Source organism: Podarcis melisellensis (assembly GCF_964234715.1).
Source record: "Podarcis melisellensis genome assembly, chromosome: 4".
NCBI classification, from domain to species: Eukaryota; Metazoa; Chordata; class Lepidosauria; order Squamata; family Lacertidae; genus Podarcis; species Podarcis melisellensis.
Genome location: NC_138531.1, coordinates 21,679,300 through 21,707,272, shown reverse-complemented (window position 1 = coordinate 21,707,272; position 27,973 = coordinate 21,679,300). Strand labels below are relative to the sequence as shown.

The window sequence follows — 27,973 nt, the reverse complement described above, 5'->3', positions numbered from 1 at the left end:
TTATTAATTGCTTTATCCAATACTTTTTAGATGCCCTTTTCACATACTGGAACAAGGCCTCAACATCAGAACTTATGGATTTTTTCACAATTGCAGAGTGAGTTGGCTTGGCTATTACAATAATTCTTTGTACAGTATGGTTATTGCATTTCAAACATGAACTTAAAGTCCGTGGTAAATATTGTATATTCTATATAGCATTGCAACTTTTCAAAATGTCCTGGTAATGGAGAAATCTGCAATACATCTCACAAGCTCCCACATGCACACATTTATCTCCACACATTCAACATTAATACCATGTTGGCAATTAGAAGTAAATCAGCTTGCAGTTTTTTCCAACAAGATGTAAGCAAAGTTGTGTGTGTATTCTGTTACACTGTTACAGCTCTTTGAGAAGAAGAAGAAGATGATGATGTTGATGATTATTATGATAATAATAAAATAATAATAATTTATTATTTATACCCCGCCCATCTGGCTGAGTTTCCCCAGCCACTCTGGGCAGCTTCCAATCAAGTGTTAAAAACAATACAGCATTAAATATTAAAAACTTCCCTAAACAGGGCTGCCTTCAGAAGATGCTCAAGATAGTGAACTTTTATGGAAAGGTTGCTCCACAGGGCAACAACATGTTCTATGATGCCCCCATCACACAGTATCTCTGTGTGGGAGATGTTCTGTAGACTGCCTTCTATAATTAGAGGTTACTATCATGACCTCTCTAGCATAAGTAGAGCCCAAAACAGATCCTGGTAAGAATGCATTTTGACCCTAAAGAAGACCACATGCCTGTAGGCTTTTCATTCATTACTACTTGACTGATGCTGCTGCCATAGCCTTGGCATAAATATTTTTGTGAAGAAAGCAGATTGGCTGTGAACTGTTTCTTCACTGTTGGTGGTTCAGGAATTTAAATGTACTAGAGATCATTGAAGACACAGGTACAATCCTAACAACTTACTTTTCATTAGACATGGTTTGGATTGCACTACAGTACTAAAGAAAGTGGGGGAAATTGTCAGTGATAATTGCTATACTGTTTTAATAAACAAGACAGGCATAGCAACTACTGCATCTTGGCTTCACTCTGCATGAGAGCAGAAAGTGTTGAACATAACTTGTTTGGCAGAAAGGTGACAGGTGTAACCTGGGATTGAGGTAGAGACTCTGGTTTGGGGATGGGAATTAAGCCAAGTGATCATTAAAATCGTGGACATTCATTATTTTATCATATCATGAGCTGGCTCCAGTTAAGTTTTTACTAAAATTATGTCTTAGTTTTAAAACTAACCCTCACTGTGTTCTTTACAGAGTGTGCTTGCATCAGTTTCAATACATGGGAAAACGATACATCGCCAGGTACTGTGTATAACCTAATGGTGTAACTTTGTTGTGACAGAATGCCTTAAATTCTTGTCAATTGAATAATGTTCAGTTAATACTGGAAAGAGATGTCTTTGTATTAGAAGGTAAGTAAATGGCCTTTGTAGTGCTTGACACATGTTACCTGTGTTGCCTTACTAGCGCTGAAAACTCATCCCAAATTGCTGCACCACATAGTTAGGGATTTTTGTGTTGGCTATTAAAACTGGGGAGGTTTGCCCAAACTGCCTTGTGACATTCTCAAAACTGTGCATAGTACCTGAATGATAGCCTGTGAATTATTCCTACCTCCTGTGCACTCTCCACTCAGACTAAACAAGACTTTGTAACACCACATGTATCTTTTCATCCTATCCAATGCTGGCCACACTAGTCTTAGTTCCATTAGCTGCTTGTATGGAAATTTACCTCGTTTGTTGCAATATTTTGATGTCAGAGACAGCCTCCACATGGACTTTTGGCACAAGCCTGTTACTTGCCAGCTGATGTTATTGTGACTTACACCAGACACAAATACAGGAAATTATGACTTGGATATATGAAAGCGAAAAATACAACATTCATTGCCTTTCTTTCTCCCCCCCAAAAATATTATCCTATTGCCATTAGTTGATTTTGCTTTTAATCTTTGACAGTGTCTTGAAAGGGGGCATGGAAAAATAAAAAAAAGGATGCTGTTCTGTGAATCAAACTGAATATGTATTTGAACTCACCTAAAAGTGTTGCAACACTTATATGGCTATTTATCCCCCTTCACCCCAGCCTGCTCCCAGGGGAAAATGCCATTTGCGGTTCTTTGAACCTTGGATTTCCCCCCAGCTTTAGATTTGTTCTGCCTGCTTCCTAATGTTTGCACCTAGTTCTCATAAAGCAGCTGAGGTGGTAAAGCAGTGTATGATCTGTAAATCACTTCAGATAGCAGGTATGGGCTCTTCTGACCAAATGATCCCTCCACACAATAAATTAGATGTCAGGGAGAAGGATGCTAGCCTAGCCTTCTTATCTTCAAGACACTGTTGAACTATAGCATCCATTATCCTGATTATTGGCTATGTTGACTGGGCTAATGAGAATTAAAGTTCAGCATCCGGAGGGCATTGTGCTGGTTACTCTTGAGTAAGACCTCACATGCAGACTGAAGTGATACAGCACATACATGGTTTTGCCATCCAGAATTAAGCCACACATTTCTAACGTGGCACTGGTACTTGTGTTATTTCTTTGGGCTGGAGTAAAATATCCTTTATTTCTTTATTGTTGCATTTTTCTTAATGTACTACATGATGTTTAACTATTTTATTTAAGAATAATACATATTGTTGCTCCTGAAATTACAGTTTGAACTTTTGCCCACTTGATATAGTTGTATAAGTAGGAATATTCATAATGCATGAAAATGCATTAAATATCTCTTGATGAATTTGTCAAGAGACTATTTCACCAATAACATACCACTTGGTTGTGTTGCATGTGAAAACATTGAACTGAAAACTATGCACGTTTCTGATGTAAATTGTGATTATTGAAGTGATTCACAAATATTTCACACTGAGATGCACCAAATGAATGTGCTAGCAAAAAAATAGTGCATGCAATCTTTACACACCCTATGGTTGAGGAAACAGGGATGTGTGTAATTCTGGTATTGGTTTTCATTTCTTGTCAGCTCTGGTGGTGGTACACACTAGGAGGTTAGTCTGTACTGATTGCTAACACAGATCACTTTTCTATTTCCTTCGCTTGATTGCTGGCAAGTTTAACAAAGTATGTGGCTCTACTCCCTTCCTGCCTCGGTAAGATACAGGCGTTAGTATATCACGTAATTTTGCTCTTACTGCATGTGTGCTTACTAAATACTCTCTCAGATCCTCCTTAAACTTTCTATAACAAATTCACATCACACAAAGCTCTCTTAAAAATTATTTGTATACACGGTAGCACATTTACTATTCTGAACTAAATGTTTCTAAAGCAAGTTGTGTGCTGCTGCTTTCAAACATTTTTGAAGCTTTTGGACTGAGAAGGTACTTGCTGTGATGCTTTCGGAATTCTGCCTATTTTAAGCTAATGTAAAATGACCAAAGTACAGTGGTCAGGTAGAGGTAGTCTTCCTGACTGAGTCTGTCTTCCTAAGACTCTCACTATAGCTGACCTACCTCCAGTCTGTCCAACTGTAAATAGTCCATTGTGGTCAAGAAGTAAATACTATAGTCCACATCCTTTATGTACTGCCTTGGCTGACTGGATAAATTTGCCAAAACTTTAACTAAAATAGATAATAGGCTGCATTGTATTTTCATCTTCTAGTAGAGTTTTTGCTTGGCCTGCTTAACTAACTCACCCTCTCTTGCTGCAGTGCAACATGTTTAACTTTTGCTTCTGTCCCATTTCACCCATCTTGCAGGAACCAGGAGGGGTTGGGACCCATAGTTCATGATCGAAAATCTCAGACATTGCCTGTTTCCCGTAACAGAACAGGGATGATGCATGCCAGATTACAGCAGCTGAGCAGCCTGGATAACTCTCTCACATTTAGCCACAGTAAGTTCCATGACATAACACCTGAAATCTCATCCAGTACCACAACACCAGAGGCAGGTCGAAACCCACACCAGAGCATGTCATGGACTTTATTTTTCAAGGTCAAGCACCTACATGAATTCTGTTCACAGCTGAGTGGAAGTACCAAATGATGACACAATATGGAACATGGTTAACTACAGCATTTTAACATGCTATACTCAAAATTTTGTATACGCTGGTATTTGATGTATGCTACTTCAAATTTATGCACTCTGTGGTGTTCATCTTGAACAACGTTTTCAACTGCCATTGAGAACTTTCGTTATACTATTTCTCAAGAACATTTTGAAAACGGTGAAATGTGCTTGGTTGATCATGTGACCATGTTTTGGCATAAAGTTTTTAAGGGGAAGTAGCATAAAAGTACTGTGAAAGTCCATGATTTAGTTTGGATGTGAAGAAGCACCCAGTAATGAAGTGACTTTTTCTGTGTTTTCAGTGTGAGAAAAATATCAAGTTTGCTTGGAATTTCTGTAGACAATGGTAAGACAATCAGGTTGAAGTCAGCTTCTGTTGGAATTCTTGAAATGAAATCTAGATTTAAGTAATCTTTGGAAATATTTCAGCTGCATCATTAAGAATATCACTTGACTTTTGTGAAGCTTCACAGTATTCAAGAATGGGAAGCTTGCTGAAATAATAAAGCCCACATTAACTGTGTACTGCCTCAATACTTTTAACAAATGCATCTATCTTTCTGGAAATTATGAGTGAGCCGGTTTAAGTCTTGGATACTCTTTCTTCATTCTAGCCTGTTTTTAAGGCTATAATCTAGCAGTGTATTCCCCATTTTTTAAATTTTCCAAAACGGAAAGCTCACTCAGACCAGACACAGAAAAGATTGACAGATCTTTCTCAAAAATACCTCACAGAATCCCCAGAATTATTCTCCAGAAGACTTCTATCCCTGAGTTCAATTTTTTTTAGGTGGGGGTGAAGAGATTTTCCAATACACTTTTTAAATATGGACATGGCACTGCTGCATGCAGATTGATTTGACTGAACACTGTCTTTGTGAAATCGGAAGTAATTTCCACTCAAGCAAAGTGGGGGGGGGGGGATTTCCGCCTCCATCTGGAATTCCCACACCACCTGCTTTGGAGGGCCCCAGGAGCAGCAGACGGAAGGCAGAAAACCCCTATTCCACAAGTGGAACTTAGGACCAAAATCATCATTTTTGTTCTATTTTAAAACCCTCATGTCAAATCCCATTTTGAACACAGACATTTAAAGAGCACTTCAGGATTTGGTTGGGACAATTTTTGAGAAGGAAGGTATTCAGGGGGAAAATGGGTGCATGCAAATCCCGCTGTGTCTCTGCTTGAGCCTTAGGAGATCCTTAGATTTCTTCTTCTTGTAGCCATATTTCTCAGTTTGCCAAAATTCCTTTGCCATTCACCTGATGTTTCAATGACGGTTCTTCTCTGCTGCTTCCTTTAATGTACAGCAGGGCTGTGGAACCTTTGGCATTCCAGATGTTTATGAACTACCCGTCAGCCCTAGCAAACATTCCCAAATGGGATCTGTAGTTCAGCAACATCTGGAGGGGCAAAGGTATTAAAGGGTCAACTTATTCCTAAGCGTAGGTTGATCAATGCTTCATATTTCTGGGAATAAAATTTGATTTTAAATTTTGCTCATTGGTATTTTCTTCCCTTTAAAATGACTATACCTATTTCTTAGCATCTTATTTACTGATATTATGCTCCCCTGGAGTAATATGTCATTAAATATTTAAACAAATAACTCGTTTCAATAGTGCTTTTATGAAGGTAGGAAATAATGGTATTCAGTTAGGGAAATACAAGAGATATGTACATTTCTAACATATCTAGTCTAGCTTTTTATTGGTTTTGCAATACAGTTTTAGTGCAAATTCAGTTAACTGTATATGAGCAAAAAATCCAGAAATTAAGTGTTCTAACAAAGTGGAGATAGATACAGGAATGAAAAGTAGTTAACTTAAAAAAGGGTTAGCTGCACTAAGTTGCTTGAGTTTGCAGTGATATTAGATGCTGCTTTGTGAGGTGTCTAATGCAACATCAAGCCCAGTGTTGCTGGATCAGTTTCAGTTAATGCAGTCTGATGATATGGACAGGATACTTGCAATGATGTGCCTAACTACCTATTTATTAGATCCTTAGCCATCCTGGCTTATTAAAACTAGCTGGGGTGAGCTGACTGAATGGGTCAGAGGTGCAGTAAATGCATCTTTGTGTGATAGGGTGGTGCCCACTCCCTTTAAAGAGGTGGTGGTGTATCCACTCCTCAAAAAGCCCAATGGAGTGCAATAACTGTAAACCAGCCATCAGCACTCCTTTCTTGGCAAAGGTGGTAGAGAAGGTGGTTGTGGAGCAACTGCAGGTGTTCCTGGATGAGCCTGATCATCTAGATCCAATCCGGTTCAGACCTGGTTTCAGAACTGAATCAGCCTTGGTTGTCCTGATGGATGCCCTTCATCACAAAAGGGGACAGGAGAGTTCAACTCTTTTACTTCTGCTTGATCTCTCAGCAGCCTTTGATACCATTGGCCATGTTATTCTCCTGGATTGACTTAGTGAGATGAGCATCCGTGGCATAGTATTAGAATGGTTCCGTTTATATATTCAGATAAGAAGGAAAGTAAATGCACTTGTGAGCCCATTGTATGCAACCATGAAGGAGATTGCCCACTGCATCTCTCAGAGATGCATGCTGGGGACTTCTTTCCTTCTGTCTGTGTTGCAAATGATTAGAGCATTTAAAGACTCCTGATGCAGCAGAATTATCTGCCTTTAGAGGAGGCTAACAGTTGTCTGTCTGCATGAGTCTGCTCAGGACTTGTCACCTTCCAACAAGCAGGCATATCCTAGAATGAGGACTCATTAAGAAACACATGGATTGTGTTTTTTGAAGGTGGGTAATTCTTAATCTTACATTCTTAGTATGAGAGTAAAACTTTTTGATATGCTTTCAATTTAAAATCATGAAAAAAATGTGCTTCAGCTATCAGAAGTCTGGAAAAGAACTGTCCTAGACCAAACTGAATGGGTCTCAGAATTTTTGAAAATTATTTTTCAGTTGTCACTTACCTAGGCTAATTCCGCCTATGTGTAGGCCACAGGTCTGGGATACAATTGGAATATTACTGTAACCCATTTGTTATTTATGTACTCTCAGCCCTTACTTTTTGCTTCAAGCTATCTGAAACATATAGCAATCATTTACACGACCCAAGCTTGCAAATATGTGCACATGTTATATACCTGCAACTGCAGCATTCCTGTAAGACACGTAAGAATTCCACCTTTGCTACTATTCGATTAGTAGTGTTGGTATTCAAAGGTTGGAGTTTTGTCAAAGTCTGGTCCAGAGTTCAAAGTAACAACTGCCTCAAATTTCCACAGGTTATGGCCATTCCGAAGCAGATGTCCTTCACCAATCTTTACTTGAAGCCAACATTGCCACTGAAGTTTGCCTTACAATTCTGGACACTTTATCTTTATTCACAATGGCATTCAAGGTATGTGCTACCTGTATAGTTAGGCCTAGCCATAGTTTTTATCCAGAGGTAGCCAACATAGTGCTCTCCAGATGCTGTTGGACTCCAACTCCCATCAGCCCCAGCCAGCAATACTGATGATCAGGGATGACAACATCTGGAGTACAGGCAGCAACCAATTTGTGCGAAGGTTACATCCCAATGCACCACACACTTATTTGAAATCATGTATAATCAGAACGCCCATTGAAAAACTCTTCAAACAACCCCTGTTTGTGATGTTTCCAGGTCACCTCTGAGTTTGACACAATGTGTATAGTCACGCTTGTGCTCGTTCATCAAGCACTTAAGCATCACCACTGCGGTTGGGTCCCACCCAGTTGGGAATCACTGTGGTATGTCCCAATCCAGTGGGCTTCACCGTCCACTGCAATAAATAGAACGATTGGTCTTACCTGAAGAGTAGATTTGTAAGGTGACAAAGAGATGAAAACACCAGAGCCCTCCCTGCTGTGGTCTGCACTTGTGCTAATTTCAGACTGCTGTCAAGGCTTTACTTAAGGGTTCCCTTTGTTCCTATGTTTAGAGGTTATGTTATTTATTTTGGCGGCATGTCATCAGCTGGGGGGAGGTAGGCAGGTACATTCAGATTTCTTTTCTATGTACATACATCGATTACTGCTGCTTGGTGAGCCTGAAAAACTGAGGAGATTAAGCCTGCCTCCCACAAGTCTGTGCTCCTGCCTCCATCACTTGATTACCCAATCAAGTGTCTTCATTGTCCATGTTACCAGTCTGCAATTCAAGTAAGACCAATAATTCTTTCCCAGATGTTTGTGTGCAGATAGCCAAAAGGGAAGCATTCCATTAACAAGTCTATAAGGTTTATAATGGCTTTTGAGGCCTTAAAGTAATTCATCTGTGTAGGTATGAAAATATTAATAATTTTAATCTTAATTTTAAGAATCAGCTCCTGATGGATCATGGGCATAATCCTCTAATGAAAAAAGTATTCGATGTGTACCTTTGCTTTCTGCAAAAAAATCAGTCAGAAACTGCATTAAAAAATGTCTTCAATGCCTTAAGATCACTAATTTTTAAGGTAAGTAGTCTTCAATTTATAACTTCTTCTCTCTGTATGTTATATTGATTGAGGGTGGTGGTTTTATTTTGTTACTTATATGCTGCCTCTAAATGTAGAGAGCCCAGGGCAGGGTATTGCTTTTCTCCAGACAGCATATCTCTTTGTTCAGTCAGAGTATATATTTCTGAAACTGAGTGAAGGAGGACTCTGTTGTGTTCATGGAGCTTTAGCTTGGGAACTAGATGCCAGGTTAATTGCTTTTTTGAATTTGGACAAGTCATTGTCTTGTTGAGTAGACTGACATTCCAGTCCAGCCAGTGTGAAGAAGCAGGGTCCCGAATCCCTTGATAGAACAGGTGGACCCATTAACTGAACAGGCCACTGTATGTTCAGAACCCAGAAGTGGATTACCAACAAGTGCTAGTCCGGTATGTAAACATAGTGTTCGGCCATTCAGTTTTACAGTGGTTACTTCCGGGGGTCATGGGAGAGATTAGAATGTGGGCCATATGGTCCACCCTTTAAAACAGGTGACAAAGTCACAATTGCTTTCTTTTTGGGAAATGGAGCTGCAGATCTGAAATCTGACAGCCCCGAAACACTGAAATCCTGCCGAAGCTTTGGTCTTATTTTGAGACAACTACCTTCTGTCAGGCTGTCAATATATATTTTCTAGTCACTTTAAGGGTGAAGCTTTACAAAGTTGCAAATTTCTGCACAGACCACGAATAACTGGATTTGTGAGGTAGGCAAGCTAGCAATCTCTTTGTACACTTATTTGCAAAGCTGATTTTGGGACCTGTAAACAAACGGATGCACATATCTATATCAAGGGTGTTTGTTTTCAGTGACCCTTTCTAGTGTGTTACAAATTAAACAGCCAACTCCCATCTGACTTTTTTTGAACACTTTGCTATTTGAAACTTGTTACCTGATGGTTTCATTTTATCCTACCTTTTAAAGAGTAAATGTTTCTGTGTGTTCTACAGTTTCCTTCTACATTTTATGAAGGAAGGGCTGACATGTGTTCTTCACTGTGCTATGAAATTTTGAAGTGCTGCAACTCCAAACTGAGCTCAATACGAACAGAAGCATCACAGCTCCTTTATTTCTTGATGAGGAATAATTTTGATTACACAGGAAAGAGATCGTTTGTGAGGACACACCTACAGGTCAGTACAGTTTGTTTTTATGTATTTAAGGGGTTTTAAGGAGATGAAATGCTGACCTTTTCTGGTACCATGTCTTAAAGACTGGATTGTGTGTACTTAGCAACATAATCTTACAACAGACTGCAGCTACATAGTGTGTCAAGCAGCACAGACACACTGTAAGTTATGTGTGATAATAAATGCTGCATGCCCAGCAGCTATGTGAAAAGGTCACCCTTGGTGCTGCACTCTCTATGTGTACTTCCTATACACAAATTTTGGAACAAGTAGCTGATGTTTCTAGATATTCAAACTCATGCCCTATTGTATCACTGCAGTTTTAATGCAAATTATTCACATACAGGTTTGCATTTCCCCCAGAAGTGTCTACAAATCTAAAAAAAATTGTATTTGTTTACTTACACAAAGTTACAGGCTGCTTTATATTTAGGAAAGTTCCAAAACTGTATACAGAATTTATAATACATACAATATAAATCCCAACCTGAAATCTTCAAGATTTATGTTTCTGCCTCTTTACAAGGTTATCATTTCTGTGAGTCAGCTGATTGCAGATGTTGTCGGAATTGGTGGAACCAGATTTCAGCAGTCTCTTTCCATCATCAATAACTGTGCTAACAGTGACAGACTTACTAAGGTTTGTAGTAGGCTTTTTCCATTTCATTTTGAAATTATAAAGAAGGGTCTGGATCATCAGTTTCATTCCCATGGCATTGATGCTAAAACCTCAACATGTAAACAGCCCGTATGGATCAACCATAAGAAGGTTATAGTCATGTATAAGCAGAGAACAAAATGTACAGAAATGCTGTAGAATGAAAAATACAGAAGCAGTCACAAAAGGGACCTTGATGAAGTCTTATTTGAAAGTGCCAAAAATGCCAAGTTGTTCTTGATGCTTGAGAGAAAAAGGAAAATCTCTGTAAAATCTTTTCAGATCACAATAGTCCATGTTTGAGACACTAGTTTAAATATTCATTGTATAATATAAGTACATACAAAATTAGCTTTTAAAATAGTTCCATTTAAGAGTTGTTTTACTTTGAAGGAAACAATGTAACATTAACAGGAGTAGATGCAACTAATAGCCAAGACCATGTTCATGCGGTTAGGATTCTGAGGAACAGTCCACACAACTTTACTCTTCTTTCATACTACTTGATTTTTTTCTAAAGGAATTTCAAGCAATAGGTCACTAAGTGGATAGGTACAGTTTAGCTTCCCCTTGTTGAGCTCATTTTGCATATCTTGCCGCTGTTTTCACATTACAGCACACGACATTTCCTTCCGATGTCAAGGATTTGACAAAACGCATCCGTACAGTCCTAATGGCTACAGCACAAATGAAGGAGCATGAGAATGATCCAGAAATGCTTGTGGATCTTCAGTACAGTTTGGCAAAGTCTTATGCCAGTACACCTGAACTCAGGAAGACATGGTTGGATAGCATGGCAAGAATTCATGTTAAAAATGGAGATCTTTCAGAGGTAAGCAAGACAGAAAGTACTCCACTGGTTTTTGATGATCTGGCAATACTGTTCTTAAAGTTCAAAATAATTCTATAAATCTATCACACACATATTGAAGAGGTTGGAGAAAAATGTGCCAACAGAAATTAGAAAGAATTGCTGTGCTGCTCCAACGTTTTTAGTTTTATTCAAGATATACAGTAAGCCCACAACTTATGCAGGGGTTACATTCCAGGGATTGTGCCTAAAGCCAAAATTGCATATAGTCAAAATATAATGGGTACAATGGTAGATGGGATTGCCAAAGTTGTGTTTCTTTTTAAATTGCCAAGCATGTAAAGCTGAATGTTGCAGGCTTGCTGTATACAGAACCTAGTCACAACAAAAATTGTGCAGTAATGGTTGCTATTGTTTGTATTTTAGGCGGCAATGTGTTATGTCCACGTAACAGCTCTGGTGGCAGAGTACCTTCTCCGAAAAGGTATGTATCATGCACCTACTCCATTGTTGTTGGGATATTTTAAACTGCTGCTTAAGTGGTTATATACCAATCTGCTTTATAGTGTGTGCATTTATGTTTTGTCTAGCCAATTGTAGTTATGCATATTATGTATTGCCCTCGCATCCATGTGGATAAAGGTCCAAAAATAGTTTAATAAATAACAATTAAATTAATATTCTTTCTATTTAAAAAATAGCAATAAAACATTTAAAGAAATATCTTCAGAAAAGACTGTTACAGAAAGGAAAATCCAATGTAATCTCATCACACTCCATCTGTTAAACTGTCATTCAGAATGTTTGTATCCTATAGTTTTATCATTGCCTTCCTCCAAAAAGCTTAGGGTTCTCTTCTCCTCCCTCCTCCTTTTATTCTCACAACAATCTTGTCCGTGCAGTGATTGCATGGTAATAGTTGATCAGTGGACCGCTCTATTGCACTGGTGAGCCTTTTAAACATATCAGCATCACAGGATGTACCATCAGAAAAACAGCTTCTTTACTTATCTATATTGTCTAAAGAGCCCCATACAGTTTTTCTGTTTGCTATGAAGGTACCTCACTTCTATTTTGCCACACTGGGTTACTGAAGATAATTATATCTAATGCCAGCCCTGAATAGTCATTAGTAACCATGTGTAAGAGGCCCTCCTGTTACCCAAGTTTCCATCTTAGGCTTTGAAGCAACCAAGGTTGTGAAAATAGACATGCTTACTATTAACTTGCAATCAGTAGAATTTTGTCCTATGGTTCAGAAACCCAAGAGCATGGTTTCTGATTATTCAAGTCTTTACTAAAACACTAAAACCTGCTGCTGCTGACCCCCTGCATAGTGGTGCTACTGCCGCAACTGCAGCCTAGGCAGTGGCAATGGCAGCAGAAGATTTGCAGTGGGGCAGAGGGTGGATCAGGACTTTGGGACTGGCTGTAAGAGCAGCTTGGGATCCAACAGATTCCAGGCTGGCTCAGGCCTGCCCTTGAATGCCCCATTTGGGGACTGTATGCTGGCAAGGATACTGCCAGTTTGCCTTGGCAGGCAGAAGGGGGGGCTGCTCCAGCATAGTGGCACAAGCACTACTCAGTTGGCAAGAGGAAACCAGCTGAGAGTGCAGAAGTTAGTGAAGGGATGCCATTACTCAATCCAGTTCCCCCCCCCCCCAACCAAGTGTAACTTGAAATTAGATCTATTCACTGCAACTTTAAGATAGTTAATTTCTTTCATGCCTTTGTGGGTTTTGCTGTTCCTCTCTTCCGTTGATCTACTTCAAGAGTATTGTCTGTATTTTTCCCATCCAATATAAATAGGAATGTTTAAACAAGGCTGTATAAGCTTCAGAGTAATCACTCCAAATATAGATGAAGAGGCTTCTATGATGGAAGATGTTGGGATGCAAGATGTGCACTTTAATGAAGTATGTAAACTTAATTAATATTTATTTCTGTATCATCATAATACTAATTTATTTTTTATTGAATTCTAAAATGTCTTGCTTGCTGTCTAACCCGAAGAGTTCATAACACATTGAAAATATTTTTAACCCATGGAAACACAACTAAATAATAAATAGCATACACCATTACTCACTTTATAGCATGTTAAGACAAAGAGGCTAAGTTATGCTGGAGATGCTATAAAAGCAAGGCATAACTTCAGGGGAGAGCCTGGGGAGAGAGCATTGAGGAACCTTGGACCTGGCAATTAAATGTTAACCAGACGGGATTTCCACAGAACCCTTTAGAATAGTGTGACACTGCAGACTGTAGGAAGAAGGGAGAATTGGTGAAAATTGCCTCTCCCCTTCCACTGTCAGGAGCCTTTACTGGGTCAGAAACATACTGTACTGGAAATTAATCCTTTTTTATGCATCTTGAGAAAAATAAAATTAGATTGCTCTAGATTAGTCTCTATCCACATGTGTGTGCTTTTCCTTCTGTAAATAGGATGTACTGATGGAGTTGTTAGAACAGTGTGCAGATGGGCTGTGGAAGGCTGAACGTTATGAACTGATTGCTGACATCTATAAACTTATAATTCCTATTTATGAAAAGCGGAGAGATTTTGAGGTATTTGATACAAATCTATTTATGCTATAATGATTTCATTTTATACCTGTGGGATGTTGAATAGGTAATGTTCAGCTAAAGTTACAGCAAAGTCTCATTGAAAGTTGTGAGGATTCATTTGATTGCAACTAACTTCAAAGTGCTGGGGTTTTTTTACCAATAGAACTTTATAAGACTTGGAACCCCATTACCTTTTGGAGCCTCTTTTCCCCTATGAATCTGGCCAGCTCTTCAGATCAGCTTTGGAGTCCCTTCTCCAAGTACCTCTTCTAAGGCAGGTGCAGAGAGTGGCTACATAAGAAAGATCCTTTTCTGAAGTGGTTCCCATTTTTGGAATGCTGTTCACAAGGAGATGCAGCAAGCCCTTAGTCCACCATCTTTTTGGAACCAAGCTAAGACTTCTTTAGATTCCAAGGCACTGGAAATTTTGATATCTGCATCCTGCTCATTCAATGGATGTTTACTGTTTTACAGTGATAATAATGTTATGGGACACAGGTGGCGCTGTGGGTTAAAGCCTCAGCGCCTAGGACTTGCCGATCGAAAGGTCGGCGGTTCGAATCCCTGCTGCGGGGTGCGCTCTCGCTGCTCGGTCCCAGCGCCTGCCAACCTAGCAGTTCGAAAGCACCTCCGGGTGCAAGTAGATAAATAGGGACCGCTTACCAGCGGGAAGGTAAACGGCGTTTCCGTGTGCAGCTCTGGCTCACCAGAGCAGCGATGTCACACTGGCCACGTGACCCGGAAGTGTCTCCGGACAGCGCTGGCCCCTGGCCTCTTAAGTGAGATGGGCGCACAACCCCAGAGTCTGTCAAGACTGGCCCGCACGGGCAGGGGTACCTTTACCTTTACCTTTAGGATATGTGTATACTTGGGGGAAGGTTCACTTTTAGTTACCATTCTTGCATGTTTTTAATATATATTTACTACTAAAGTCAACTTCAAAAATAAGGTGACACCTGAAAAAGTAATCATAACCTGTTCCATTGCTTTCAGTGGTACTTAGTTATCCTCAATTTCAGCTAAGTTGAGACAATTGGGTTTTCCAAGCCGTTAAGTACTGTATTATTTTGATACAGTTTGCTAACGATATATAAAAGCTTGTATGTTTTTTATTCTGTTTTGTGTTGTTCAGAATATACTAAATATCTCAGTGCCACCATTTACCCAAACACATTTTCCCTTCTTTTTTTTTTAGAGGCTAGCTCATTTGTATGACACATTGCATCGGGCGTACAGCAAAGTTACAGAAGTTATGCATACAGGAAAAAGATTGTTGGGAACCTATTTCAGAGTTGCATTTTTTGGACAGGTGAGCATTGTCCAGTGCCTTTCCTGAACTTTAACTTAGCATATGAAAAATTGCAAATTTTTTGCAATGTATTCTTTTTTACAGCATGCGTTAACTGCATTATATATTTCTACTTGCATGTATTTGAAACTAATGAACTATTGAACTAATAACAGTTTTCTGAATGAGATATTTCTTCAGTAAACTTTCTTCTTTTCCTTTTTTCCTTTTTCTATTACTTTCTTAAGGCAGCGGTAAGTTTTTCAATAATAGCCATTCATAGCTATTACTTAAACACTGCCTTTGGTGTTTTTATATATTATGTTGGTTCACTTTCTGATCTATATTATCTTGCTTTAAAATATTAATATATTTAGTTCCACTTGCAGAAGAAAACTGCACATGTTCAATCTTTGTTCTGCATGCTTATACAAAGAATCAAACTTTTCCACTTTTATATGTTATTCTATAGTGGCAAAATACAGTGACTGCAGGATGTGTGTGTGTGTGTGTGTGTGTGTGACATGAGCATGTGTATTCAATGGAGGAAACACAGCTTTATATAGAAATAGTTGATTAAAAAAAAATCAGTCAGGGCACTGAATTGTACAATTTGAGTGATATAACATTCCATTTATTCTATTGTCTCTTATGACTGTAGCAATACCAGTTTACAGACAGTGAAACAGATGTGGAGGTAATTACAGAAACTGCTGTCCAAAACAAGCAATGCAGTAAAAACTACTGCATATAAGCTTAGTTTGTTGTGGATATTTTTGTCAAGTCTAGTTTGCGTTTATACATGCTATGTTGTGATCCTTGCACTACATTGTCCATTTCATCTTCAGATAGGAATATTTATTTTTGCAACTTAAAACATTAACTCAGATCTGACATTCTGTATGAAAGCAGACACCTGTTTCACCTACCATGGGACCTATTTTGGTTGTGTTTTGGGCTTCAAAGTTAATTATAAAATAGGATTATATTAAAATTTATCTAGATAAGATTGGTTTATTTGTATAGAACACTTGGGCATATTTTGTTCAAAATAACACGGCATTCTCAGAGGACTGCCATATTGGCATGTGAAACAGGCATGTGAACAATGAGTATGGAAATAGAGTGCTGTACCCTCAAAACATTAAAGTTGACATATCATGTAATTTACAGCATTCCCTCAATAATATTGTAATAATTTTCAATGCATCCATACTATAATAGCTGTTTTGCTCTCCTTATCTTGATTTTTCAATATCACTTTTTTCTTTTTCTTTTTGCTTGCAACCTTTGTGTTATACATTGACCTTGCTTTAATTATTAGGAGTCATTCTTTTTTGGACCTTTGTTTGTTTAGAACTTAACTGTTGTTATTGGTTTTTCTTTTCTAAAGGGATTTTTTGAAGATGAAGATGGAAAAGAATATATATACAAAGAGCCTAAACTCACATGCCTTTCAGAGATTTCCCAGAGGCTACAAAAACTCTACTCAGATAAGTTTGGATCTGAAAATGTCAGGATGATCCAGGACTCTGGAAAAGTAGGACTTAACTAATAATATACAACTGATTTATATATAAATTAACATGAGCTCAAATCAAAATTTTCTTTCTAGCCTGCCAGTTCTTAAGCATAGTAAAATGTGTTTCCACTAAGGATGATCATCTACTTGTTCAGTACAAAAAATACCAAATGAATGAAGCAAGAAAGGCCTTGGTGGCATACATTGATAATTTTTATATTGAAGGCACCATAAGAGTTTTAAAATTTTATTAATGATGATCAGCATATTAGCTTGTAACCTTTTAATAATGTAACTTTTAAATAATATTTTCATAGTTGAGATTTTAATTCTCTCAAATTCTTTTTAAGGTAAATCCTAAGGATTTGGATTCAAAATATGCCTATATTCAAGTTACTCATGTAGTTCCATACTTTGAGGAAAAGGAACTACAAGAGAGAAAAACAGAATTTGAAAGAAATCACAACATCCGTCGCTTTATGTTTGAGATGCCTTTTACTCAGATGGGCAAAAGAAGAGGGGGAGTGGAGGAACAATGTAAACGACGCACCATTCTTACAGGTACTAGGTCAAAATTTGCAGTTCTTTGGAACAGTACTTTGATTTCTAAAAACCAAAAACCAAAAGAGAGCACTTGACACCTTTCATTGGTGTTTTTTGCCTATAGCACCTGTAACGTGCTTCCATTTAATCCAAAAAAGCCACAGAGAAATCTGAGTCTTTGCTAAATCCTGCATGTTTTGGGTCCTAATAACCTATCGGAGCCTAACTGTTCAGCAGGAAACTAACCTATAACTAACAACTAACCAAGTTAAAGCTATTTCATGCAGTACACTCACATTTTGTACACGTAAAGTGTTAATAAAATTAATGTTTTGCAGCCACGTGAACTATACTGCTATACTTTCTGGGGAGCTGGAATTGACATAAGGGTACACTCTGACAAATATGGGCTACCACAATATAATGTGTGAAACAAAGACACACAGATTGATGCTCTATCAGTACCTTGGATGTTACTGATGCAGTTTCTCTGGTCTGCCAGGAAGCTGTTTAACAGCAAGGTCACGTTTTAGAAACATTTGTAACTGTGATCCAACTCAAAGAGAAAGGTCTCGGGTGTATTTTAAAAGCTGTGTAGAAAGGGAGATATTTTATGTTCAGGGCAGTCGGCTGTAAAATTAGAGAGAGGTATTCACCTCTGGCAGCAGGTGCTCAGAAACAGGAGCCTCCCCATTCATTCCTCCTGAGCCATTCCCTTCTATTGAAGATCAGAGCTATGTGCGCCACAGGCTTGCCATACAACTAGTCTACTACCCTTAGGCTCACTGGAGTATGCTACCCCATTTTGCTTCATTCCTAAACTGGCCTAGTATGTACTGTTGCAGTCCCGTGAATAGCTAATAGATAGGTAGGTAGATATTTAAGTTGACTCAAACATTTATTGCCTCTCAATTGCCTTATGTTCATGCGCCAATATGTCAAGGCCAGGGTCCAGTTATTTTGCATGCTGACTCATGGCTACTCTTTGCACCAGGATTACTGGTAGCTTAAAGACTGACACTGCATGTGAACAACTGTTATTGCTAATAGCTAATCTCCTGGCAAAGAACCAAGTGGAAACAGTAGTGTTGTCATCCTTCTTTAGATAACAAAATGTGAATTACATAAACTAAACAAATAGAAAAGCATAGAAAGACCCATGCTTAATATTTTTCTAAGTTTTCCCCACCTGTTGGTTTATCCAGTTGATACTTAATCATTAGTCCTTTCTGGATAGAACAGCATGTAACTTTCATGGGCTAGCAGACAGTATTATGTATGTCCCACATAATGAGAAGATACAGGCTAGTCTTCTTCTGCAGATCAGAATTTTTCCAGGGGCAAACAAAACAAAAGAAGCACAGTCTGCAGAGCAGGGGTAGCCAATGTAGTGCCTTCCAGATGTTTTGCACTAAACTCTTAGTATCCCAGTCTACTTGTTCCCAAAATAAAAAGCATTGACTTGCAAGTTTCTTAATATTTCAAGATAGCATGAGTATAGTCGTGTAAACATAATTTCATTCTTTTCTTTCCCTAGCTATACATTGTTTTCCATATGTAAAGAAGCGGATTCCCATAATGTATCAACACCATACAGATTTAAACCCAATTGAAGTCGCTATTGATGAAATGAGTAAGAAGGTTGCTGAGCTCCGGCAACTTTGTTCATCAGCTGAAGTAGATATGATCAAACTTCAGTTGAAGCTGCAGGGTAGTGTTAGCGTTCAGGTATGTTGATTAAATTGATTAAGGTGTGGAGTTTTCCTTTACCTTAAAATCTGCTAATAAGCTTCTTCCCGCTTTAGAATTCTGTTTGTGTTTTTGTGTCACTCTGATAAAATAATATGCAGTGCCAACAATGTCCATTGAATAAGAGTGGTAGACTTTGAATTTGAGACTAAGTTTTACTCAGAATAGACCTATTGAAATTAATAGGCCTAACCTATTCATATCCATTTATTTCTGTAGGTCTATTCTGAGTAAAATGTAGTTGAATACTACCACTGGTTCAACACTGCGATCACTTGAGCAACTCATTAATTCTCAACCTTATTTCACAGGAAGCCCCTTCATTTGTAGCTCTGTTTGGGTGTTATCCCTCATGAGATGAATGCATAAGCTTATAAATCACCTGAAGCAGGGCTTTGCTTGTAGAGCAAGCTGCTTACTACAGGTGTGCCCTCTGGCAAGCCCATGCACAGGGGAGAGCAGCCAGGTACACTTGCCCCAGGCCTTGGAGGGCTAAGGCTACGGGGGGGGGGGGCAGGGGCCTGCAATACCTACAGTCATGCCAGGAATGCCCTGTGCCTCCCAGCTGACCAGGAACTTAATGGGTGAAACACATATCTGTCCGTATGCACTGCAAGGCTTCGATAGTAAAATCTAGACCTGCATACAAGTGTGTAGCATCAGATCAAATTAGGTTTCAGCGCTGTGGTGACACATCTCATGGATAAGGCTCAGACAATCTCCTGCATGGATATGCCCTCCCACGCAGGGTTGGTGCCAGCAGGCACAACCCCACTCTTCCCTCATGGAGTAGTTAATCATATGAAGGGTAATGCCTGTGCAGAGCTTCTGTCTAGTTAGTTACTTGTGTGCAACTTGTTCCTTTCATGGGTATGAACTCAGTAGTGTTTTTGCACCAGAAGGGCAGGATAGGTAAAGGTTAAGGGACCCCTGACCATTAGGTCCAGTCGTGACTGACTCTGGGGCTGCGGCGCTCATCTCGCTTTACTGGCCGAGGGAGCCAGCATACAGCTTCCGGGTCATGTGGCCAGCATCTGGCAAACCAGAGCAGTGCATGGAAATGCCGTTTACCTTCCTGCTGGAGTGGTACCTATTGATCTACTTGCACTTTGACGTGCTAGGTTGGCAGGAGCAGGGACCGAGCAACGGGAGCTCACCCTGCCCTGTCACAGGGATTCGAACCGCCAGCCTTCTGATCGGCAAGTCCTAGGTTCTATGGTTTAACCCACAGCGCCACCCGCGTCCCTTATAAATGTTTTAATAAATACAGGCTATTTTTCAGAAATGTATTTGACTTGTGTATAGCCCTATTCAGAGGGATGAGCAAAACTGGTTTTAATATTATTGTGGGGGGTGGGAACATAATTTTAACTGTTTATATATTTTTAGGTTAATGCTGGGCCATTGGCATACGCCAGAGCTTTTCTGGATGATACAAGCACCAAACGGTATCCAGACAATAAACTAAAGTTACTCAAGGAAGTTTTCAGGTAAAAAAATATGAAAGTTTATTAAGTTTCTTTTTGGAACTTTGAGATTAGAACCATTCTCAATATATTTCATTTTATTAAATTTCTTTCAGACAATTTGTTGAAGCTTGTGGGCAGGCCTTAGAAGTAAATGAGCGGCTTATAAAAGAAGATCAGATAGAATATCAAGAAGGAATGAAGGCTAATTACAGAGAAATGGCAAAAGAACTCTCTGAAATCATGCATGAACAAGTATGTACTGAACATTAAGTATTTGATTCAGGTCATCCTGTTTTGGTTGAGAAGAACCAAATCTTTTTCTTGGAATTCTTTATTATTTAAGTATTTAATTCAGAGGATCCAATTCTTTAGTATATTCCTAACTGTAAATTGCCAATAACAATTTACTGCTTTGAGGGTGGTGGTTGTTTTTTACACTCAAGTTTCTTTCTGTAAGCCACCTTAGGGGAAAGACAAGGTATAAATAAATGTGAAACAATTATAATATGTATTTTTATGACATTAAATAATATAATGATGCTGAAGGAAATGGGTTAAGACTTCCACCCTGGAATGTTTTATCTAAAGTTAATATTTATAGTAGATGTTAATGGATAATGCCCTTGAAGCATATGCTATGATTTATTAACTGCTGTAACAGAGTTATCTAACAATAAATTGTTTCATTTCTTCCATTCTGGTTGGTACAATGCAGACAATTTCATGAATTCAGTTGTATGGGGGATTTTAAAATAACAGAATTACAAAGAAAATCAGTTTGGTTGGTACATGAATCAGACTTAAATGCAGTAGCCTAACTTGCCTTAAGCCTGCTAGTTCTAATATGAAAAATGAGCACTTTTCTCTCCCTTTTTTCCATTCTTGTCCCCTAATAAAACAGCTTAATTGATTATTATACTATACATGGCGATATAACACTAGAATATGTTCAGTCCACAAGTACACCATAATTTGCTTTGCTAAAAGAATGACTTCTGCTGTGACTGTGTTCCAACATTGCATGATGTGGGTGAATGTTCAAGAAGTAATAGATTTCTAACCATTCCTCTACTCAAGGAGTGGGGAACCTCAGGCTCAGGGGCTGCATGCCTCTGTATTTAACAGTTTGAACTCTCCCCAGGCTACTTAATTCTCTGAGCCTAAATATGCCCTAAATATTTTTGCCCGGCTAGAATGTGCCCTTGAACTCGGACAGTGCCTCTTGTTTGTCTGGACACAGTGTAGAGAAAGAGGGGTGGGCAAATGCGAGTAGAAATTAGCCTACCACACCAAGATAAAATTAACATCAATTGTTCCACCCACTTTTGCCTCTGACTGCCCACCACAGGCTACTTTCCCTTGCCTAGAAGGCCCTTGAGCTAAAAAGGTTCCCCTTTCCTGTTTTACGGATTTAATTTCGATTTGAAGGTCATGTATTTTTCCATTGGAAAATGTAATCATAATGGAAGCAGCTCTTAAATACCAAGGAAACAGTCCTTTTATGGAAATATAAGTGCATGGCTTGCATGTAAATTTGGTTGTACTACCTATTCTGCAAACATTGGAATGTCCATTTTGCTTTCTTAAATAAATGTTTCAGAGATATTTTTTTCCTGTTTAATACATTTTATAGAAATCTTAATGGGCATCTCTCTCTCTTCCTTCCCTTTTCCCCTATGCTGCTTTGAAAATGTGATCAGCTGGGATGGTAATACATTTTTAGTTTCTCTTTCGAGTTCTGAGTTTTGTTTAACTTCCTTTACACAATATATAATGTGGAATTTGTAGTGCAGAACTGAGGGGAGACTTAGGCTTTATTTCATTTTAATGTTGAATAGTCAATCATTATGCATATCACTATTGCTTAACAGAATGTTTATCAGTCAAGTAATAATGCTTTGCTACACTGCTTCTTACAAAACTAATAGGGCAATCAGATTTTTTTAAGAGAAGAAGATGATCTAGTTTCTTGACGGAAGTCGTTAGAGAGGGGTGAATTTTAGCTAAACATCTTTCTTTGCTATTTTCAGAACTAGTCACAAAATTAAACATATATTAATTAAGAAGGTCATCTGACCTATATCTAACTTTTGTGTCACTATAGACTTGCTCCCTGTCATAATTCCAATGATCTAGAAATACATTCCATTTAAATCAAGTTGGACTTTGCTTCCAAGTAGAGATGGGGGAGAAATTTAATCCTGATTGCATTTAAAACTGAATCTACCTAATTCCCACTTTTTGAAACAGTATGCAAACCAGAAAACAGCCATCCTTGGAAATTCGCAGGCTTCCCAATTTTGTAATGCAGTTCTCCTGCCAAGCAGTATGTAGAAAAATGCTTATTTGGTGAAAATAATATACAAAACTGCATTATATTAGAGAAAATATGCTTTGCAAGGATATATGTGCTAGGCAGAGGTGCATACTAAAATGTGTCCCCGCACTTGCTGTATCTGAAGTTAGGTCCCCGTTCACATTTTAGCTAGAAGCCAAAGGACAAGCCCATGGTTACCCCACTCTTTTGAAAAACCTTCTCCTCCCTCTACCATGTCTAAGGCATGTGTTTTTCTCTCTTTAAGATTACCGCTATGGAAGAAAAAGCCAGTGTAATGCCCAACTCGCTACACATTTTCAATGCCATTAGTGGGACACCAACAAGCACAACAGTTCATGGGATGCCCAGCTCTTCTTCGGTTGCATAAGAATTTTGTGACGGAAAGCGCTGCTTACCTTGGAACACAAGTGGATCTTTGAACATTTGCAAACTCAGGATGAAATCCAAATCTGAAAGAGGACTGTGAAGATACTAACAATTGAGCATGCTTAAATCTTTGGGTCAGTCAGGGATAAGGAAATAGTAAGAGGTAGATTTCTAAAACATATACTGATGGTGCACATATTTTTTATATTCTGCTGGCAATATTACAACACCCAACACAGAATTGTTCTGGGGAACTTAACTGGTTCTTCTGCTCTTATAATGGTATTCTAAAATAAATGGCACATTATAGGCAAGTGTTATGGAATGTAAGTTTGCAGACATAAACCATAAAAGTGTTTTTTGATATATGCACATACAAACTGATATAAAGTACAAACACCATTAGACTTAATAGGCACTAATTTGAGGGGTTAATGTAGGTAGAAGTAGTTTTTTGTACTGTTGACTATAACAGTTGTGCACCATTTTATACCTTGTTGGCATTTTGGAGAGCATATGAGCTTAAAATTGATCAAGCAGTTGCATCCAACCAAAGGTTACCATATGTTACCAACTAACTATATATTAAGCAAGACATGTACATATTTGTTAATACAACTCATAAACCCTGTACATAAATGAAATGCATTTCTAAACATTTTTAATATTCATACCAGCTTTCATCCTTCTACAATTGTGATAAATTCATGTTCATTCCAAGTAAATGCTCTATTTTCTTTTACAGTTATTGTATATAAATACAGTAAGTGCAATATGAGGTTGTATACAGTTTCTATAACGTTATGCACTGTTTTTAAAAAGAATACATAATTTTTGCCAAAGTGATGGAGTATATAAGTGGTGATAAACTACTGTGGCTAAATGGTGATGTAATTTAAAGCTTTTGCTATATTGTTTTAAGACATGAATTAGTAATTTTATATTTGAGAAAGATAAAGGGTTTTAATTTTATTTAACTGGAATCACTGGCCTGCTGTAATTAAACATTATGTACTTCATCTATATTAAAAAGGAATTAATTTATGTAGAGTGTGGTTGGATCATTTTATTTTGCTGCTGTAAAGGAACACTGTGTATTAAATCAATTTATGGAGGGTGTCGCTGGGCTATCAGGTTGGTCTTAGGATGACAAGGCAGGAGCAAAATTCTTCAGGGATGTGATTGGCTCCCCATCACTTTTCCGCTCCTGCCTGCAATGAGCAGGTCACTTCTGTTTTTTCTGTCAGGTTTACTCACTTTTCTTCGCTATCTTTTCTTTATTTGCCTTCTCCAAATCTCTTCTTGGCTCCGCTGATATCAGTTGCCCTTAATCTCCTTTCCTTTACTAGGGGAAAAAAAGGATATATACGATATACGATATCTTTATTGTCATTGTCCCATGCAGAACAATGAAATTGAAAAACTACATGAAACATTCAAAAACCCCTAAAAACTCTGAAACTCCATTTTAAAATACACTATACTATAGAGACCCCTATGCTGCGTTTAGAACCAGAATTGCATTTGTTTAGAAACTGTTTCTACACAAGGAAGGAAGACAAAAATTATTTACCTCAGATTCCCTCTGTGTTCTGTTTTCCCGCCTTTTTTTGTTCCAATGCGCATGCACGTGCGCACACACACCCTTGCTTTGTTTGCTGGTGGATGTGGTTTTTTTGCCTGCTTTTTTGGGTCAGAAAGAGAGGAAGGCATATTGGGTGAGACAACCTTTGAAGCAAAAGCAAAAGGGAAGCTCCTTTGCTTGGACTGAGGCCTCAGCCCCAGTCGCTCTGGAGCGCCATTTCTCCCAGTTTGTGGCCTCAGGGTTTGTCGATCCAGTGAGTCTCCTCATGACCTGCTGAGCTCTGTCTCCTCATGGTATTCTGAGCTCTGTTCCTTCCTCCTGATTTACAGTGGTGCCTTGGGTTACATACGCTTCAGGTTACATATGCTTCAGGTTACAGACTCTGCTAACCCAGAAATAGTACCTCGGGTTAAGAACTTTGCTTCAGGATGAGAACAGAAATTGTGCTCCGGCGGCGCGGCGGCAGCAGGAGGCCCCATTAGCTAAAGTGGTGCTTCAGGTTAAGAACGGACCTCTGGAACGAATTAAGTACTTAACCTGAGGTACCACCGTACTGAGCTTGGTAAGCTTTTCTCTTCCCGGGCTCCCTAGCCTTAAGCTCTTTTCCATGACAAGAGGTCCAACAGGCCTAGTTAGCCATGACCCTCACTGCCCTGGGAAGCCTCTCGGGGCAAAGAAGGAGGAGGAGGAGGAGGAGGAGGAGGAGGAGGAGGAGGATGAAACCTTGGAGGCAGTGGCAGCATTCCAGTGGGAGACAGGCCAGACAAATGGAGTTTGAATCGAGAAAGAGGCAACTGTTACAGGAGAGGTGAAGATCTTCCTCCCTTGCCCACATGTGGACTTCCTCTTCCCCAGAGGCTTTTCATTTCTCCCAGCTCAGGGGAGGGATGGTTTAAATTCACAGGATCCCTCCCAGCTTTTTTGCTTTTTCCTCATCTTCGGATGAAGACGGTTTAAGGGGCTTCCTGAGGCAGTTTCTCCAATTTATGGCCAAAAAAAGAACAGCGGCCTACCAACTCCAATCCCATCCTAATAATAATAATAATAATAATAATAATAATAATAATAATAATCAGGTTTGCAGTTGACTCCCCACTTAATTGCTCTGTTGAAGGAGACTTTGATTGCATCCATTGCCTCTGAGGGAGGAGAGTGAAGTGAAAGTGAGGTTACTGAGGAACTGCAATCTCACTGTCTGTTTCAGGATGTGAATCATATGTGGCTACTGTGCAGAGCCTCTAGGTTTGAATTCCTCTCCTCAAGAAGCCCCCACCCCACCCCAGCTCATCTTGAAAGATTACTCTGCATTGCTTTGCCAAGTTCTCCTGGCTTAAACATACACTGTGCAGTAAGGGAAAAAATAAGTATGAAAATTTGTATTGACTGACAGAGCACCACACCTCTCCTGCTGCCCTGCTCTGAAATAGCTGGGTTTGAGCAAAATGCTTCCATACTTCCCTCCTTTGCTAAGGGGACAAATGAAATTCTGCTATCTGGGCTGCCCTTGATTCACAGGACAAAGGCGGCTCTTAATTTGCAAAACAAAGAGAAAGCCCAAGTCCCAGTCAACATTTTATCCTCAGCAAACAGGAAAAAGCTCTTTATTGGATATTTATTTCTATTGGATCCTAGAACTATAGGCAGATAGGATCCTAGAATGCAACAACCTGATTGGCCAGCAGGAGCAGCCCAATCAGACCCCAGGGGGAATTTAGTCAGCCTGTTAGGCTGGTAGGATACTAGGATGCAACAACTGATTGGCCTGCAGCAGGAAACATAATCAACCAATCAGTACTTATTGTGTAAATAATGTATATAAAGCCTGAGGTTTGGGGTGAGGGATTCAATCCCTGTTCCTATGAGCTGAAAGAAAGAGCATGAAATTAATATTTGACTGAGTATATTGAGAGCCTCAACTCATTTGCAACAAAACTGAAAGGAGAAAGAATTTAGATCCACCCCTTTCCTATAGACTGTTTGGGTGTGTTGTATCTCCCAGTCATCCCTAATCAATGACTGAAACCTCTTCTGCAGTGCCCACTAGAGTTACAGTTCATCTCGTCGTGTGCAAAGCCTCATCCCCGCCCCCCCCAAAGGCACCTGGATCCTGCTGGAGGAAATCAGGATCAGACGCAGAAAAAGTGTATGTCCCCACAGGGCATGATCAATCGAGGGAGACTAGGAGGACTAGATAGCTGGGGGGGGGGGAGTAAAGTACCATCTCCCTCCCTTGAGGCAGATCCCAATTTAAACTTTATTCTCAATAACTGCACAACTGTGTCTACACTGTGGCTACCATTGAAATACGTGTAAGGCTTAAATAGTTATGTAAAAGACATGCCCAGTCTATTAAACAGCAACAAAGATACATCAGTGATGAGTTGTACCCTTCACATGGTTTGCCGTAGCCCCTAGCCTCATTTACACCCCAAAGTGAGCCTGCTGAGGCATGTTCTACGGTTTCCATAGAAAGTGGTGCCGAGTTCAGAAGAAATGGAATGGACTGTGCAGGGGCGCCGACTTATAAAAAATATTGGGGGGGCCCATACCGACTTATAAAAAATATTGGGGGGGCCAAGACTTCCAAACCGCTGCTGCTGGGGGAACGAAAGGGGCGAGCCCCGGGCTGCCCCGACCTTAAGTGAACCTGTGAGGGCCCGCCCTTTGCGGCAGCCGATTGGCTGCCGCCGTGGGCAGTGAATATTAATGAGCTAGGGGGAATCCCCGCTTCTCGCGGGGCTGACGCCAGCCCCGCGAGATTGTTGATGGGTCGAGAGCCCGCAACCCCACCCCCTCTCTAGATCGGGAGTGGCTTTGTTTTAACTCATTACTGAATGTATTTTAAAAGGTAACTATTGTCAAACAAGGAAAATAAAAAATACCAACATAATTTTGTGATTTTACAAAGCATAATATAACTAATAATTTTCTTAAATTATTGGGGGGGCGGAGCCCCCCCAAACGAATTTTTGAGGGGGCTCGGGCCCCCTCAGGCCCCATGGAGTCGGCGCCTATGGGACTGTGCGCACTTCAAATTGCAAGAGAGGCAATAACACATTTAAATATGGGGCCCCAGGAACAGAAGAAGAGGAAAAGGTACCCACTCCTCAGTGATTTCCAGCAGCTGGCCTTGTGGCAAGACATCTGAGTGGAGAGATTTAAAAAAGATAGCTGGGTTGATACTGCTGACTTCTGGGTTTTGGAGTTGGGGGAGAGTCATTGAATCTTGCCCAGAAATAATGGGGGGACGGGACTTTGTGCAAGCTCTAGAAAACGAGCACAACAGGGAAAAGGCTGAGCTAGAATCTTTCTCTCTATTGTACTTGTGGTTTTTTTACTTAGAGGAACCTTTTTACATGGTTTTTTAATTGTA

General features: G+C 39.4%; 1 protein-coding gene across 18 annotated transcripts in view; it reads left to right on the top strand.

Moving 5' to 3' along the window:
- The window catches only part of DOCK9 (dedicator of cytokinesis 9), a 134,221-nt gene extending 110,162 nt beyond the window's left edge, over positions 1-24,059 (top strand). For 7 of the 18 annotated variants that reach the window (XM_081908111.1, XM_081908110.1, XM_081908114.1 and 4 more), the window contains 19 exons: positions 31-97; positions 1,315-1,362; positions 3,791-3,927; positions 7,356-7,471; positions 8,415-8,552; positions 9,524-9,706; positions 10,230-10,343; positions 10,978-11,193; positions 11,599-11,656; positions 12,982-13,088; positions 13,618-13,740; positions 14,936-15,049; positions 15,690-15,725; positions 16,422-16,568; positions 16,901-17,111; positions 18,631-18,821; positions 20,232-20,332; positions 20,425-20,563; positions 22,894-24,059. In XM_081908111.1, the coding sequence (XP_081764237.1) occupies positions 31-97; positions 1,315-1,362; positions 3,791-3,927; positions 7,356-7,471; positions 8,415-8,552; positions 9,524-9,706; positions 10,230-10,343; positions 10,978-11,193; positions 11,599-11,656; positions 12,982-13,088; positions 13,618-13,740; positions 14,936-15,049; positions 15,690-15,725; positions 16,422-16,568; positions 16,901-17,111; positions 18,631-18,821; positions 20,232-20,332; positions 20,425-20,563; positions 22,894-23,016 (2,369 nt within the window). In that variant the 3' untranslated portion in view covers positions 23,017-24,059. Of the gene's footprint in view, positions 1-30; positions 98-1,314; positions 1,370-3,141; positions 3,180-3,790; positions 3,928-4,408; positions 4,453-7,355; positions 7,472-8,414; positions 8,553-9,523; positions 9,707-10,229; positions 10,344-10,977; positions 11,194-11,598; positions 11,657-12,981; positions 13,089-13,617; positions 13,741-14,935; positions 15,050-15,689; positions 15,726-16,421; positions 16,569-16,900; positions 17,112-18,630; positions 18,822-20,231; positions 20,333-20,424; positions 20,564-22,893 lie in introns of all 18 variants that reach the window. The other 11 variants (XM_081908105.1, XM_081908112.1, XM_081908115.1 and 8 more) reach the window with 5 other exon arrangements.
- Positions 24,060-27,973: the final 3,914 nt, after the last annotated feature.